Genomic DNA, 16809 nt, shown 5'->3' on the forward strand with positions numbered 1-16809 from the left:
GTATATATTAGTTTGTCTTTCAATATTGAAATACTAAATGTAATAAATTGTATAACTTTAGGTTGGTAGAAGTTGATGTTGTTGTGGGAGGTACTTGTGTGAGATAATTGTAACAGCCTAGCCCGCTAGTGATATTGTCCGCTCTGGACCTAGGCCCTGACGCGTTTTAAACATGTGAGGGCCTAGGTCCAGAGCGGACAATATTACTAGCGAGCTGAGCTGTTACAAATGGTATCAGAGCCACTCTTGTGTCAGCCTTGCCGATGGTGGGTCAGAATTCAACTGAGTTTAGGCAAATCCCGGTTAGGCGGGGCAAACCTCAGTGCTGAGTCTAGGCGAATCCCATGCGTTGGGGCAAACCTCAGCGAGTACGCTGACTTTAGACAGAGTCCCACATCGACAAAACACAAGAGTGATACTGGGTATATAACTTAACAAACCTTAGACCCTAGTGACGCGTTTTAAACCCCTGAGGGCCTAGGTCCAAAGCGGACAATATCACTAGCGGACTGGACTGTTACAATAATAATAAAATATTTTTTTATAATTTAAACTAAGATATTAATAAATATATTTTTATTAATTAATACTCCACATAATATGATTTATTTTGAATCATATAATATTTTTATTTATTTATATCACCGACTATATATTGGGTTATAATATTTGAGTTTCTGTCAATAGTTATTCATATGATTTTTTTAAAAAATTTATGAATTTTAGCAGGATCACAATATTATCCGCATATTGTACGAGTACTAATATTAGTCGGTGATATAAATAAATAAAAATATTATATATAAATTTGGAGAAAGAATCAATAGATTTCCAACTATAACATTATAACCCAATATATAGTCAGTGATATAAATAAATAAAAATATATAATTGGAAATCTGTTGATTCTTTCTCCAATTTTATCTAAATGTAATTTCTTGTATACGATGTATATGTACAATTTTAGAGAACAAATTCTTCTTTTTATCCGTGTTTGTGTTTCCATTTTTTTTTTCACTGGCTAAACGTGACATAGTTCTAAAGTATTTATTCTGAAATATATGTGAAAAATCTGAACATCTGATCAAAAATCTTAAGACAATGAGTGAAGTAGCGCGTAATTGTCATCTTAGGATAAGTGTATTCTTTAACACCATATTATGGAGACAAGGTATATTATCTGATTGATCAGCTCTTTTGGCTAGAATTCTACTCGAATCAATGTGTACTACCTCTACTCATTTGGCTAAGAGTTTTGCTGACAGAGACGAATTCAAAATTTGAACTTTATTGGTTCGGAATGTCATTATACCCTCTGATCATTTGAGTTACTTGAGTTACTGTCAAAAGTTAATATTTGTACATGTTTAATAGATTTCTTAAGACATATATAAGGTATGAGTCAAAGCTACCAGGTTCAGCTGAACGGATGAACCTGTAGCTTCTACTGACAGCCTGATGCACTAAGCTCCTGCTATGCGCGGGGTCCGAGGAAAGGCCGGACCACAAAGGTCTATTGTACGCAGTCTTACCCTGCATTTTTGCAAGAGGCTGTTTCCACGGCTCGAACCCGTGACTTCCTGATCACATGGTAGCAACTTTACCAGTTACGCCAAGACTCCCCTTCTCCTCTGTCATATATAATACACCAGAAATTATGAATTTGACTACATAGCATTACTTGCTTTTAAATTATTTTTCGACATAACTAACAATGGAAGCAATTGGTATACTGCAGATGAAGTGAACGATTTGTTAACAAAGCCAACTGCTGTAGAGAAGTAGGAGGAAATTCACTATCTGTAAATTACTTGTAGAAGTAAAAATACAGATGCCCTGAAGCATTAGGAAGTGTTCACTAAATTAAGGCATTATGAGAGAGATAACTTGGCAAGAGTTAATGCTAGAACTTTTACCCCGTTAGCAATATCGTCAACGGATGAAAACTCTTCAGGCTTATGGCTATATCCTGCAAAATCAACAAGTAACAAAGCATAAATATCAATCCAATCCTCCTTCGAAGCTGCCAATAACAAGAGTATGCTAGAACTAGCGCAGATGCTTTGTCCTTGTTGCTATCCCTAGCTCGTGATAGTTAATTCATTGTGTAGTTCTTTTATAATCATCCAGTATATATTCATCTGAAACAGTTACCCTAGCATAGTTCTTCTAGTGTCATTACTATCTTGTGTTTAAAAACGGAAAATAGGTAACTTAACTTGAAGAGAGTAAGACCATCATCAACACAGAGAAAATGGGAAAATGACAACTAGCGCCAAAAGAAAGCGAGATGACATACCCTTGTAACAAGGAATGAATATCATGCCCATCGGGGATATTCTGCAAGGATTTCAGAAATTACGATTAGCAGAAATTTTTGGTCAGATAGCATTGAGATATTATACTGCGTTATATTCAATTGGTGTCCTATTTAAGCTGCATGGATTCTCGAGTTTCACAGGGGACCTATGATCTTAAGAACATAAGTTGCATCGATAAATATGAGCGCGGAGGTGCTTCCCCTTCACTTACCTTGCCATAAACAGGGAGTCATGATAGGCTCGACTAATCATTTTCTTGTGAGTCAAATTTAGCTCTTGACATGCTAATTCTGTCGCCTTAGTGATTGACTCATCTGAAAGGGCAGGTGGATCTTGATTCACTATTTCAAATTCTGAGAGTATAACTTTGCGTTTCTTAGCAATGGCTAAAGCTGACTGATGGATTTTCTCAATTACAAGATTTCGACGGCTTTCATCAATGTCTCGCGTATCTGTCTCATCCAAAAGAACATGACTTTGTTATCAGATACAGCAAATAGAGACTGTGCACTAGGATTTGGATAGAATGTATAGTTTTATGTGAATATTAAAATCATGAAATGCTACTCTTTGTGATAAACTAGAGAAGAACATGATTCGTAGAGAATAAAATACATTAATTTGACAGGAAGTATACCTATTTCAAGGTGTGCCATGCTCGGGATGCTGTTGATTGCTCCAGGATGCAGCTTCAGTATGCCTTAAAAAAAACAAATTCATTAAATCTTATTGAGAGATTACAATAGTACTGAAGCGGAAGGCTTGACTATCTTCTAATTTGATACCATAATGCGCTGTTACTTTCACTACTCAAAGTTAAGGTCTAGGTTCATCAACATGCCTATTGTACTCATAAATGTTACTCACAATAATTAGTTGTTCCATACTTTAATGAATCCCCAATTTCTCTGAGAGTTCCATTCTCAGATTTGCAGATTAAAGCATTTATCAGTGCACAAGGTAGTTGACCTTAAACTAGTGTCTTCTGGTATGAGGCAAAAAAATCGGCTTACCAACAGTTCCAACAGTGTCAATGGATCCTGATTCTAGTACATGTTTCTCCACAGCTAGAGCCAACTCTGCAGCAGCCAGTCCAGCATCGTTTCTGTTCCAAATTAGTTGCGGAGATCAATCAGCCATATAAGGGAACGCATTATAACCAGTAACATTGCACCAGGAAGGAATATATATATGACTAATATTCCCTATTGCAATCAATTAAAAATCAGACAAAATGTTTTACAGCTCGAAGTTGCAATGCAAGTCAGGCAATAGGGAGCTTACAACAAAGAAGACGGGTTTTCAAGAAGTATATGACAGGAAATGGTCAAATCTAGAATTTCCTTTAGTTTTCAAGCTTAGAGTAATGAGAAACACAACTTAAGAAAAGGCAAGCACGTATTTCTGAAAGTTGATGCACTAACTGCCAGAATGAATTCTTCATAAGCTGGAAATTCCATATTATAAAGTTTTAAACTTTTCTAAGGAAATTCCAAGCAAAAGCAACAGCATAACACATGATAGTGGTGGTAGTTATCTGTCTATCACAAACAGGAAAACCATCTTAATACTTTTTAAGTACAAAACACATCTTTATTCATAATTTAAAAAATGAAAGAGAAGTTGTAAGCAGGCAGAGAGATCTGCAGAATCATGGAACAAAGTCTAGCTCTTCAAAAAGCAGTTACCTTTCTGGCATTAGTGCAGCTCCAGCATGACCTCCATTGCCTTCAAATGTTACTTTGATGCTTGCTGGAGCGGCAATTGCAGTCACAACACCAATGGAAGTACCTGTATATTGACACATAAACCAGTTTTATTATTGATATGGAACACATTTAAATCGGTCCTAGAATTGGATCATCAAGAATAGGATAACCCTTTAAAAGCAGCCTACCTTCTTTTTCTAGAATGGGACCTTGCTCTATGTGCAACTCTACGAAAGCAGAATAGCTTCCTTTCTTGAGAAAGACTTCAGACAGATCGCCCTTAGCATTCCCATAACCAGCAAACTTGGCAGCTTCAAAAAAGGAAATATTCTGACCGTCAACAGTCTTCTTCAGAAGTTCCGCGAGTTGTACACTTCCTGCTAGCAAACGGCTGCAAATATCGTGACCATCAGAATCTCAACTGGATATGGGACGCGTTTAGATACTCCTATATTGCAACATAAGCAGTTAAAAACCAAATGGAACTGAATAATTAATGTATGCCGTCCATTAAAGGAACTGATTCCGTGAATACATTTGCTTATGCTCTTAGGTGCTAGAGTAAGTGATCAAGCTCCTAACCTTCCCAGACAGCTGATCCCAAACCTCGTAGGCTCTTCTGAGGTGAACATAATCACTTCCAATGACCTCTTAGGCTTGAAACCCGACCTGCGTAATTTAGATTTTAAATCAGCAAACAAAAGACAGAATTCTGCAGTCAAACAAAGTAGCAGCCGAATGCAAAGTGTATCTATAGTTGAGCTCTCTGAGTTCCATGACTCGGCCAATACCCTCTTTTAATGGCAAAAGAGTTTTCTTACAGTATAAAATGCCACAATCCTTTAAACTTTAGCCAATTCCTTCATACATAGTTAGCTTAAACTTGATTAAAATATTGCATGTTAGGGAAGCATTCAATGAAGGAATAAGCAAAACCATCACAAAATCTGATACCAACACTACTTCAACAATATTCCTTTTTCCAAAATAAGAGATTTCTCATTCCTTCTTCATTCTGTTTCAGCATCGTATGACTTAAGAAAGTTAACCAGGCCCGCTTTTACACTTCCGTAAGTATCTGCTATTTTCCGGTTAAACTAAATCTTGGTCATAAAGCACACGTAAAGCTGACTGGACCCGTACACGAAAGCATACAAACCCAATCAAACAAAAACCAATAAAGGAGGAATTCGACAGAGGCCTATCAAAGAAACATAATCATGAGTAACAAATAAAAGCAACTCAGTTTAAGCAGAGAACTGCAATTTTGCATTGACAATTTCATCAAAAAATTTAAATTTCTAACACTCCACAATTATAATGCATACCGCTTTAGCACATTAATGGCCTCTATTGCACCCAAAACACCAACCACACCATCATACTTCCCGGAGTATGGTATAGCATCAATGTGAGAACCAGTTAAAACAGGGGCGAGCTCGGGTTCATAGCCATTCCTGAGAACCACCAAATGACAGTCATGTTCAAGATATCATAGACCCAATGCAAGTAGAATGGTAGATGGGTGCAAATAAATGTTAAATTAGACTATCTTGTAAAGAGATCATATTACCTAAATCAATGCTAACCAGACTTTTAAAAAAAACTGTGCCAATTTAACTAACATTTTTCGCTTTTGGAAAATTAAAATGTGGATACTCAGAAAATCTCATGAAATGTATTTCCTCGTATCAAATGGAATCGAATATATTTCAAAATGTTAGTCAGAGTTTGCCTAGCTTGAATCTAGGGAACAGAAAATTGTCAAACATTTGGCATATTTGAGTAATACGGAGGTATTAAAAACGAGTGTCTTGCAACATCTGCTTTACAATAAATAGAGAAAAGCATCATGAAAAAACGCTTACCACCGGCCAAAAATGTTCCCAACAGCATCCTCTCTGACAGAGAGACCAGAAAGTTCCATCAAATTTTTAATATACCTGCATGATAAAATAAGCAAACAAGCAATCCCAATGTATTATTTATTTACTAATTCAGAAGTAACAACAATGCTTCCAATGTTGCTTTTTGTGAAATTGGCCAGAAATGAAATATGCATTTCATAAGGATCTATGGGCAACAAGCTAGAAATCTTACAAGAGAAAAATAGTGCAAAAAATGTTGAATCATCTAATCCTAGAAGAATAAGTCAGAAGCAAAACTAATTGATTAAACATAAAATTGGAACTTCATTAACACACAGAAGGAACCTGTAGAATTTCACTACACTACCTTAAATACGCCCCTCTTTTTCAGTTCCAGGTCCATATACAAATTCCTCTCTCTAGCACTCATATCCATCTTGGGTTTCCCAGAGTAATGCTTACTTCCTTAAAAGTATCTATTTTCTTTGTTTAGTCAAGTGCAGACCATTTGTTGCATGTTGTATTTTAAAACCCAAAAAGTTAGGACAGACCCACTTTACACTTCTCAAAAGATACTATTCCACTTTTCTCCTCAAAAGTTAAAGTAGAAGCAAATACCATCTTCACATTTTCAGAACTTAAAATTAAAGATTGAAGCAGTTTCTCGAGCTGACATTATCAGGATACAAGGATCGTGGCAGTTTTCTTCTTTGGCAGAACATGTTCTCTGCCAAGGACATATATAGGAAATGGAGGAGTGCTGTATGGGAAATACAATTTCCATCGCACCAGGTCATACACCTGATTACCCGTTTTGTATCCTGTGATTACTCAAACAAGAGGAAGAGACAAAGGCAGTTCAATTTATTTTCAATGAAGGTACTGAAATGAGTACGCCAGCTACTCCAAATTCAAGTTCACATTTGCTCAACTTTTAGCTCAGTACAGTTTTTAAATACAATAGCACAACTGATGTAGTTTTTAAATACAATAGCACAACTGATATAGACTTTATGTAATGTCAACTAAGCAAAAACTTATTATAAGCTGGTTATATACCTCCTTGCTAATACATCCTTCTCACTGTACAGGATCCTGGTGACCGACGGCGCAGGCGAATCCGAGAAAGTTGCTAGCTCATCTATCTAGAATGACACACATAACAAACTATGATTAGACAGCCAGAAGTTCATACAAGGGGACTCCAAAAATGCTAGAGTGTCATGTCTAGGATTTAAACTTGTGACTAAAGCAATTTTTTAACCCTTTTACTATTAAACAGAATCATCCCTTGTGTCAAGGGGATTCAATGACTAATATAAAACCAAAAAGTAGTATCTTTTTGCCCTATTCGCGCAGAACAATTTTCCCGGCGAAGGAATTCAACTGAACCCCATTGCCTCCCTTTAGCTCTGCCCTTGTGATTAGATAAAATTCTAGATAACATTCAGCTCAATATTATACCAAATGAAATAAGTTATAGCATATACAGAACTATAACAGCCCTCTTGTCAAAAAACAGACATTCCAAATGCATAATATATCCTCCAAAAAGATCCAGTTTATTTAAGTTACTGTCTTTCTCAAACACAACATCACAGAAATGAAGCTGCTAATTTTACGCTTTTCCCATGTACTTGAAAAGACAAAACAGTTATAAATCCTACTTTAGATAAGGTACTTTTAAACTCAATACTACAAATTGTATCCTACTTTAAATAAGGTTCTTTAAACTCAACACTAAATGTAAATCACAAAAGATATCCAACAGTAAACGAAAGTGGTTGAAACGATGAACACGAAAGATTTGTTTTTTCTCCTTTTTCTCCTTCTCTTCTGCACTTTGAGCTGCATTTGATTGGATTTTAGGAACAATGATGAGTATATGCAGCAGTTGAAATGACCACTCTGTCTCATCAATAATCAATTCACATTTCAATATGCTGTTAAACAGGTGAACTTTACACAATTCCTAATGCTTAGTAAAATGAGACATCATTACTAAGGTTTCCAACAACAAAGACAATTATACCTCAGTCCCAAATAAGTTGGGGTCAGTTATATGAATCCCCACGGACCACGTTACACCACTTAAACTTATCTCATGCGGATATTATGCAAATACAAATAAAAAGTAAGTATAAGTTTTATATATATATATATATATATATATATATATATATATATATATATATATTCTCTAGACCAACGCTTCCAGCAAACAAAACAAATTTTTTGCTCTTTTATATATATATATATATATATATATATTCTCTAGACCAACGCTTCCAGCAAACAAAACAAATTTTTTGCTCTTTTTCTTTCTTTTTATTTATTTATTTATTATTCATTATTTTTTTTAGTTTGTTTTCAATAAAAAGGAAATATAAACCCAATTCAGAGTTCACAAGAACTCCATCTTCAGAGGCTCTTGTTACTCAAGATTCAATTTTTATGACAAATTCAAGAACAGACAACAAAGTGAGCAAACACAAAATTACTATCCTGGGATTTGCTAATTAAATTTACCTGTTTCTGTAGACTTTCAGAGTTGACAGAGAGTGAAGATAAGGAATTGGGATAGATTGGTTCATGAATTGGGTACCCAGAAAATTCCTCCATTGTTTTGATGGTCATGTCTTCATCATCTCTTTGAGCTGATATTGCTGAAAAATCACCGATAAAGCATAGAGAAAAGACGCAGATGAAAAGAGAGAATCTCAAAGCCATAATTTTTTGAGTTCTTGATACTGTGATTGTACTGACTGCACAATTATCATAACATATGCTGTAGTGGCCAACTTATTAGAGTCACGTGTGGGTTTTTTTGGTTAAGTAAGTGATGAGAATCATTGTGGATTTTCACATAAAAGGACAAAAAATGGCTAATGTATTTGTCACATGATCACAATCCTCCACCTTGGAATAAGTGTAACACAAAGATACCGGAAATAAGTTGAACCGCTCGTAATTGGCCATGAAATACTATTTTAATCAGCAATTTATTTTTTCATTTTATCATTACCTAAGTATGACTTGTTGACTTAACATGTTATTAAGATGAAATAATCTCCTAATGTTCACTTACAATATGAATAGAAAAAATATTTTTATAAAGATCTTGTACCAATGAAGAGGAGTTAGCTATTTAAAACTAAAAATATACTTTTTGAAGTAAGTATTTATGTACAATATTATTATTCTTTTATTATTATTATTATTAATAATAATTACCACAAAATTATTATTTTATTATTAATCATTACATAAAAAAATTACTGTATTATAATTCTCACAAAATTAGTAAGTGAACCAAACGACTCATAAGGAAATAGGAGAAAGTGCACAAATAGCCATTCTTAAGGCTGTTATTTAGAAATATGCCAGTATTTATTTTGTCATGAAAATTTAAATTAAAAATTTTAATTTCAGGACAAACCAGTATATTTGAGTCATGAAAAATTGAAATGATAAACTAAATTTCAGAAGACTTTGGCTAATTCCTTAATAGCCTCCCTTTAAAGTGGCTATCTGGTGTCATTTCTACGAGGAAATAGGAGAGCAAAGTCCATCGGCATTGAGAGCCCATTTATTGGGCCGAAAAAGCAGCCCATCAAAGTAAAGTTTGGACCACGTAAGGCGGTGAAAAAAATCTACTTAGGCCCAACAAAATCATATGCCATTCGATCGCCCGTCAACCGATCGCCGATTTGTTCTTCGCCGAAGTCATTCGAATCGCCACCGCTCTCCGCCGTCTGCAACAGCACTCTGGCTAAATTCAGTCGTAAGTTTCATCTTTCCCTCTATCTCTCCTTCAGATAGCTCAATTCTTAAGTGAAAAATTTGAAGTGCACAATAAAATTGTGAATTGTGAAAACAGTTTATTCTAAATTTTAATTTTTCGATTTTTAGTTTATCATCTCTTTCTCTCACCAGTAAAAGAACTTAATCTCTATTTTGAATTAATTAGGAAAAGTAGGAACTAATTAACGTACCTAGTAGTATGAAATTTGGTGTTCTAAATTAGGTTGTGATGCTTTATTTATGCTAAGCCCCAAATTTGCTCTTTACATAGGTCTTTGCTTTATCTTACAAGTTGATTTGCATTTTCAAATCCGGTTCCCATGTGTATTTGGCTCCAAAAGGTTTATTTATTAAATCCAAAATTATGATTGTACGCATTACAGTGCTCTGTGAGTTTTCAGTTCTTGGAGTAGAAGCTGGCCCGGACACTACTGTCATTGAAGTAATCTGTCTATGAACCAGTGCCATGATTGCCTTCATTAGCAAATTACATAATATGTGCTCAGAGGTGAATCCAGGATTTAAGTTCTATGGGTTCAACCTTGAAGATTCTTAGCATTGAACCCATTGTAGTTTTAAAGTTATGGGTTCATACCTACAATATATTGTACTTTTAGTGAGAATTACACATAAATTTATGCTTCGCGTTAGAAATACTGGGTTCAATGAACCCAGTATTAATACATTGTATCCACCTCCGCGTGTGCTGGTTATTGTATTCTGGTTGTAACCCCTCCAACATTAACCTTTTACTGTGTATATATTAGTAAAAGTTACTCTTATAATCTTTTGCAAGTTGCAATCACGCAACTACTCTAATTTGTTATATTTTGATCTTGATTTCCAGGATAGTGTTTAAAGAGCCGGCCGGTGCACAAGGCATCCCGCGTTCACGCAGGCTCCAGGATAGTGTTTGAAAAGGTAAAATTCTACGGAACTTGGTGTTAAGGTGACAAACAAAGAGCATGCTTTCGGGATTGAAGTTCGTACCACGTGAGCAGGTAGAAAAGGTGAGGCTACTGACATTTTGTCATCACAGGGTAGTATTCCATAATGATGAAGTAGCATGAATCGTTTTGGTGTTAAGATAAATTCTCTTCTTTTTTGTGATTGTTGTGAATGTTTTTCTTGAAGGTTTTCTTTTTCGTTTGGGTGGATAACATTTTAACCTTTTTCTTTTTGGGTTCTTTGGTAGTGTATGAGAAAGTTACATGCCTCTGATGCTCGCTACTAATTTTGTGTTAGGCAAAGGATGAAAGCTTGGATGATTCTCGAAAACAGAGGAGGAAATCTGGTCATAAGAAGGAAAGGGAGAGAAAGAAAAAGAAAAAATTTCGTTCCACTAGTTCAGAAGATGACGACCTTGAAAAAATAAGAGCGAGGTCAAAGAAAAAGAAATGGTATGCCTCAGATGACGATTTGTCCTCGTATTCAGATGGAAGTGGGATTGAGAGTTCTTCTGATTATGAGAGAAAGAGTAGTAGTAGGAAGACAAGTAAGAAGAGAAGAAGCAAGGATGGAAAAAGTAAAGAAAGAAGCAGAAGATCTTCATCTGAGTCTGAAAGTGAAAAAAGGAAAAGAAGTAAGAAAGATAGACAAATTCGGAGCGAGGATGATGAACTGGAAGATAACTTGCTTGGTAAGCATAAATTCAGTTATTATCCACTTAATTACGAATAGCCCTTTCCCCAAGATTAACTGATGGAGTAATTTATTGCGTTATTTTCCTTTGGTGGAATTTTAAGATAATGACACTGGTGGATCTAAGTCGCGTAATGATCATGAACTTGTGAGAAGAGAAATTGGGTTGGATTGGATGCTGCGGCCAAAAGACAATGTGGATAAGATTCCCGAACCAGCTTCTAACTGTTCAGCCGAGGAGACTCCAGCCGAAGAGGTATATTTTTAATTGATGTTATATCCTTGTGCCACTTCGAATGCTAGTCTCTTTCCATTTTATCATATCTTATAGTGGGACAATAATGCGGGCTTGCTTATCAAGCCTTATGCCCTCTGTTTTATATGTAATTTGCTTTAATCAGTCTGTTTATGTTAAGGATGCAAGAGCTAGAGCTGGTTGACATGTCATATAGTGTTCACATTGAAAAAACTGTAATGCTAGAGTTGCTTTTTCCCCAGTCTTCCACAATTCTTCCATTTGTTTGTTAATTGTATTAGGGAAAATGTCCAGATTTACCCCTGTACTTTGCGAGAAGGTCTAGATTTACACTCCTTTAGAAGTTTGGCTCAATTAAGCCCTTGCCGTTACACTTTTGGGCTAAATATACCCCTATTGACTAACAGACCTAAAAATTAAGCCGCATGGCAGTCATTGGAGTTAAATCAGATTGATTAGAGATTAATTAATTTAAAACAAGGGTCTGTTACTCAATAGGGGTATATTTAGCCCAGAAGTGTAACGACTAAGGGCTTAATTGAGGCAAACTTCTAACGGAGAGTAAATCTAGACTTTTTTCGCAAAGTACAAGGGTAAATCTGGACCTTCTCCCTTGTATTTATGTCTTTATTCCAACGTATCACAAGATTTATTTTGATTGCATAGTGAGTGACCATCCTGAATCTTTATTATTCCCAGTACTGTTACTCATTTCAATTCATTGAGGGGATATGAAGCAAGGGTAATCTTGGCGCACTGCTTGATATTGTTATGTATTGGGACCAGACTGACATCCATATGTTTCTTGTTTTAGGTGCCAAAAGTAAATCCCAGAGAACTGAACCCATATTTGAAGGATGGTGGAGGTGGTTATCCTGATGATTCAAAAGGAACAAATACTGGTGGTAGCCAACTTCTGTCTACTGCTGTTATTGGTGATGGAGGTGCAAGTTGGAGGCTCAAAGCCTTGAGACGAGCTCAAGAACAAGCAGATCGTGAAGGACGGAAGCTTGATGAGGTTGGCATTTCAGTGTTTGTCTTGCACTTCTATTGCAGTCACTTTCTAACTTTTACAGTTACAGGTGGCAGCAGAACGCTGGGGCTCACTTAGTCAGCTTGCTGTTTCTGTGGCCTCTGGTAAAGCTGCACCTACCCGTGCTCATCTACATGCTATCAACGATAGGAGGCGAGGGGTAATGGATGACAAAGAAGCTGTTGCAGACAAAAGAAATCAGACTTATGCTAAAAAGGTAATGTCAAATGAGAGCCGGTGAATTTACTATAAGACGACAGTTAGTTGCTTTGTATTTCTTTGGTTTCTCTTTACAGTTTACGCTTGTACATTTGTAATATTAGTTCTTGATGGAGTAACTTCTGAATATCAAGTTTTTGTTAAAGTAATTTTGGCTTTTTTTAAACAATTATGCAGTAGTCTCATTTCTAAGAATCTGTGCCTTGCTCCTATTAAATATAGAAGGAAAGTGGTGTAGTTTCCTTTAGTAAGGGGAAATGACAATTTGGCTATTTTTGTGCTGTGTTTTATTGGTGTTAGTTGTCTCATAAACATGTGTTTGCAGGACACATCCTCTGGTCATTCTAAAATGCGAATGCCCAACTCTAAAGATTCTTTATCATGGCGCAAAGAGAAAAATCAAAATATATCCAATGCGGATGCGGGGCTTATTGCCACTGCAATTTCTAGTGTAAATAAATTTTCCAACGACGGAAATTTTATGCGTGAATTTATGCATGAAAAGAGTGGTGATCCCAGTCTTGCTCGTGATTCTTCAAATCCAAGGTCAGGAGTCTCGGAATCAAAACCAGATTTACCAGTATATGAGAAAACAAGTGAAGATGGAACAAATATCAAACCAGCCTTGACTGCAAATCAATTAGCTGCAAAAGTGATGCAGCTTCGCATGAGAGGGATGCATGATGAAGCAGAAAAACTTCTGGTGAGCAATAATTCATTCTCTTTTGTATATTATTCAAATTAGCACGACGGTTTGTCAAGACCATTTTATTTCAAGTAACATCACTGATATTTGATGTTGCAGGCCTTTTAAAACACATCGATAGTTTGTATCGTGTCATCTGCTTTATCTATTTGTCGTAGGTTCCAAATTGATTCATCTATCCTAGATCTTGTTCTCTTAGCTAGTATCCTTTTTATTCTAAATTGACAGTCAAGACCATATGTATTTCAAGTAACATCACTGATATTTGATGTTGCAGGCTTTTTAAAACGTACCAATAGTTTGTAATGTGTCATCTGCTTTATCTATTGGTCATAGGTGCCAAAATGATTCATCTTTCCTAGATATTATTTTCTTAGCTAGTATTGTTTTATTCTAAATTGATGGCTAGATCAGTCTCTAAATTTCTTTCTTTCCCGCTTTCTCGAAACTAGTGACATTGTTAAAGCATCTCCATGTTGGGCAGCTTCTTGTTTCTGTAAGCAAATTAATAGGGGGAGGTTTATTATAAGACTTAATGACTCTTAGTCTCGAGCTGACTGTGTAGGCTCCATGATTGTATTCAACTTATAGTGTATCACTTTCTCTTTTCAGAAAGAAGCAGAGGAGATGAAAATGAAACAAACTGCTAATGATGTGTCGAGCAGACCACCGATTCATGGGAGCACAAGCAGGTATTTTGGATCTGAATCGTCAGTTGTGGCTTTCTTGACTTGATGAATGGTTCTTTTTATCTTTTTGATCTCAATGCCTACCAGCATACTGAATCTGCTGGCTCTTATCCTTTATTTAGATATGTGATGCATGACCTATCTGCTCGGCAAAATAAGAAAATGGAGGATGCTGATATGCATCTTGCTCAGAAGATAGCGCAAAACAAACAATATAGTACGTATGGTCAGGCAGATGATGAGTATGATTATGATGATGGGCCGAGGAGGAAGTCCCGGAAAAAAGTAGGAATGGAGAATCAGAAATCTCTTGAGGTAGCTCATCATGCAAGGCGCGTTTTGACTCAGCAAGAGAGATGCCAATTCTGCTTTGAGAATCCAACAAGACCAAAGCACTTGGTGGTTGCCATTGCAAATTTCACTTACTTATCACTGCCAGTTTGGCAGCCGATTGTCCCAGGTCATTGCTGCATCTTGACAATGCAGGTGACTTTGAGCCCTTCTCTGGTCATACATTTGTATGTTATCTTTTTCGTTCATTATTGTGTATAATTAGCCAACTAATTGAATTTTGAAGAAATAATCTTTAGTGTGCTAGATCAACTTGGGTAAAATGTCGTATTAGCAATACGGAGATCCCTGTTCTTATTTGTCCGTGTTACTGCATTTCAAGAAATCATTTACATCAGAAGAAAATATTTTCTGTTGTGGTAGATACGTCAGGACACTGTTGCTGCCAAAATTCTTGTTATATCACTATCTTTGCTCCCAATTCTTTGTTTTTTGTCATAATGACCTTTGCTTGCTCTCTGAACAGCATGAATCAGCTACAAGATCTTTGGATGATAATGTCTGGGAGGAGTTTAGGAATTTCAAGAAATGCCTCATAATGATGTTTGCAAAGCAGGAGAAGGATCTTATTTTTCTCGAGACTGTGATGGGTTTGGCCCGGCAAAAGCGGCATTGTTTGATCGAGTGCATTCCTATGCCCAAGGAAGTTGCGAAGCAGGGACCTCTGTACTTTAAGAAGGTTTGCAAAACCATCCTATAAGTTGGCCATTTTATTATTTTAGCTACTGTCTATCAAGTTTTGGTTTGGAATGAGTTGGGATTTCTCTGTTGGGATCTAGAAATTGCCTGGACTTCCTAATTGTGATATGAAGGGGTTTTTGACAAAGCATCTGAAGATTACCAATTGGCTTTTAGTCAATATGATTAGAAAGTGGTCGGAAACTGTGAAATATGAAATGTCGTTAGGATTAGTGCTAGTAAGTCTCACTTCTTGGTCTTCTACTCTTAACAAGTCATAGGATGTACTTGGCTTATTTGGTGGAAGCTAATGTTCACAATTGCATCGCTTCTTTTTAGCTAAATGCTTATGTATCGATGTGAAAGAAAGCATAGAACTGTCTTTTGGCTCTTAATATTAGACCCGTTGGATATTCAGAATCAAGTCGCTTAGGATTTGTTTCTTGCTAATAATGAAGATTGGCTAGAGATACTCGTGGTTACGCATAGAGTACTAGAGGTACTCGTGGTTGCGCTTCCATTCACGCTCATACTTGTGCTTTTCCCTTTCTTCTATGCCCTATTTGTTGCAATGTCATTGTAGTAGTGTTCTTTTCTACACTTGCTTTTAACAAATATTCACTGTAGGCGATTGATGAAGCAGAAGATGAATGGAGTCAACACAATGCTAAGAAGCTCATAGATACAAGTGTGAAAGGGTTGCGGTCCTCAATTCCTAAGGATTTTCCGTACTTCCACGTTGAATTTGGCTTAAACAAGGGGTTCGTTCATGTAATTGACGATGAGACACAGTTCAATAGCAGCTTTGGCCTCAATGTGGTAAGAGGAATGTTGAAGTTGCCACCTGAAGACATGCATCAGCAGCGTCGGAAGCGTGAATCAGTGGAGACACAGAGACAAGCTGTTGCTAGTTTTATTCGAGATTGGCAGCCTTTTGACTGGACTAAACAGCTCGACTGACAACACATTAGATGTATGATATCTGTACCCTGGATATAAATTTGTTATCCACATGTCGGTGTAGATTGTGTTTGTAAATGAGGTAGCGAGCGAGTAATCATACTCTCTCTATCAATATTCTTGCGTGATTGTAATTTGGTTTTAATCCTGGAAATGTAAATTCATTGGAATTTTTTATCGCGGAAAGGAAATGGAAACGATATGGTTAAAGCCTCGCAGAAGAGTAGCCATAGGAAATGACAATAAGAGGGCCTACTATTGCATTGGAGTTATAATATATGGTGCTTATTTTGTTGTTCATCGTCCACATTGTCGAGTACATATAGTAATGTTTAAGCATGTAATACATGTTTTTAGAGATTATCCTGTCGATCTTGTTCATACATTTTTTCCCCCTCGAGTATAATCAACATGGCTTAGCCCAAGCCAACCTTATTTTAGGAAATTTTTCATAATTACAAGATTAGTAAACTTTTACACATAAATTTATACTCCACGTCAAAAGTACTGAGTTCAGTTCAATCTGGTGTCAATACATTGCATCCGCCTCTGTGTGTAAGTTGTTGCTTAGAAC

The 16809-nt window shown here is 36.2% G+C and overlaps 2 protein-coding genes across 2 annotated transcripts; one reads left to right on the forward strand and one right to left on the reverse strand.

The window, feature by feature from the left end:
- Positions 1 to 1782: 1782 nt before the first annotated feature.
- Positions 1783 to 8710, reverse strand: LOC104119778 (ureidoglycolate hydrolase). Its single transcript, XM_009631358.4, has 12 exons — positions 8428 to 8710; positions 6958 to 7043; positions 5899 to 5973; positions 5359 to 5487; positions 4613 to 4699; positions 4219 to 4421; positions 4010 to 4112; positions 3335 to 3426; positions 2959 to 3021; positions 2533 to 2773; positions 2300 to 2340; positions 1783 to 1969 (listed from the first exon to the last, which is right to left on the reverse strand). The coding sequence occupies exons 1-12, from the start codon at positions 8626 to 8628 to the stop codon at positions 1872 to 1874; spliced, it is 1419 nt and encodes a 472-aa protein (XP_009629653.1). The 5' UTR covers positions 8629 to 8710; the 3' UTR covers positions 1783 to 1871.
- Positions 8711 to 9456: 746 nt separating this feature from the next.
- LOC104119777 (uncharacterized) lies at positions 9457 to 16535 on the forward strand. The gene is made up of 11 exons (XM_009631357.4): positions 9457 to 9682; positions 10550 to 10712; positions 10948 to 11341; positions 11448 to 11599; positions 12414 to 12617; positions 12682 to 12849; positions 13177 to 13554; positions 14170 to 14249; positions 14369 to 14732; positions 15064 to 15276; positions 15903 to 16535. Exons 2-11 carry the CDS (start codon positions 10668 to 10670, stop codon positions 16233 to 16235), a joined length of 2331 nt encoding a protein of 776 aa, XP_009629652.1. The 5' UTR covers positions 9457 to 9682; positions 10550 to 10667; the 3' UTR covers positions 16236 to 16535.
- The last annotated feature ends 274 nt before the right edge of the window (positions 16536 to 16809 follow it).

The sequence above is a fragment of the Nicotiana tomentosiformis genome, chromosome 9, assembly GCF_000390325.3.
Source record: "Nicotiana tomentosiformis chromosome 9, ASM39032v3, whole genome shotgun sequence".
In the NCBI taxonomy this organism is placed as follows: domain Eukaryota; kingdom Viridiplantae; phylum Streptophyta; class Magnoliopsida; order Solanales; family Solanaceae; genus Nicotiana; species Nicotiana tomentosiformis.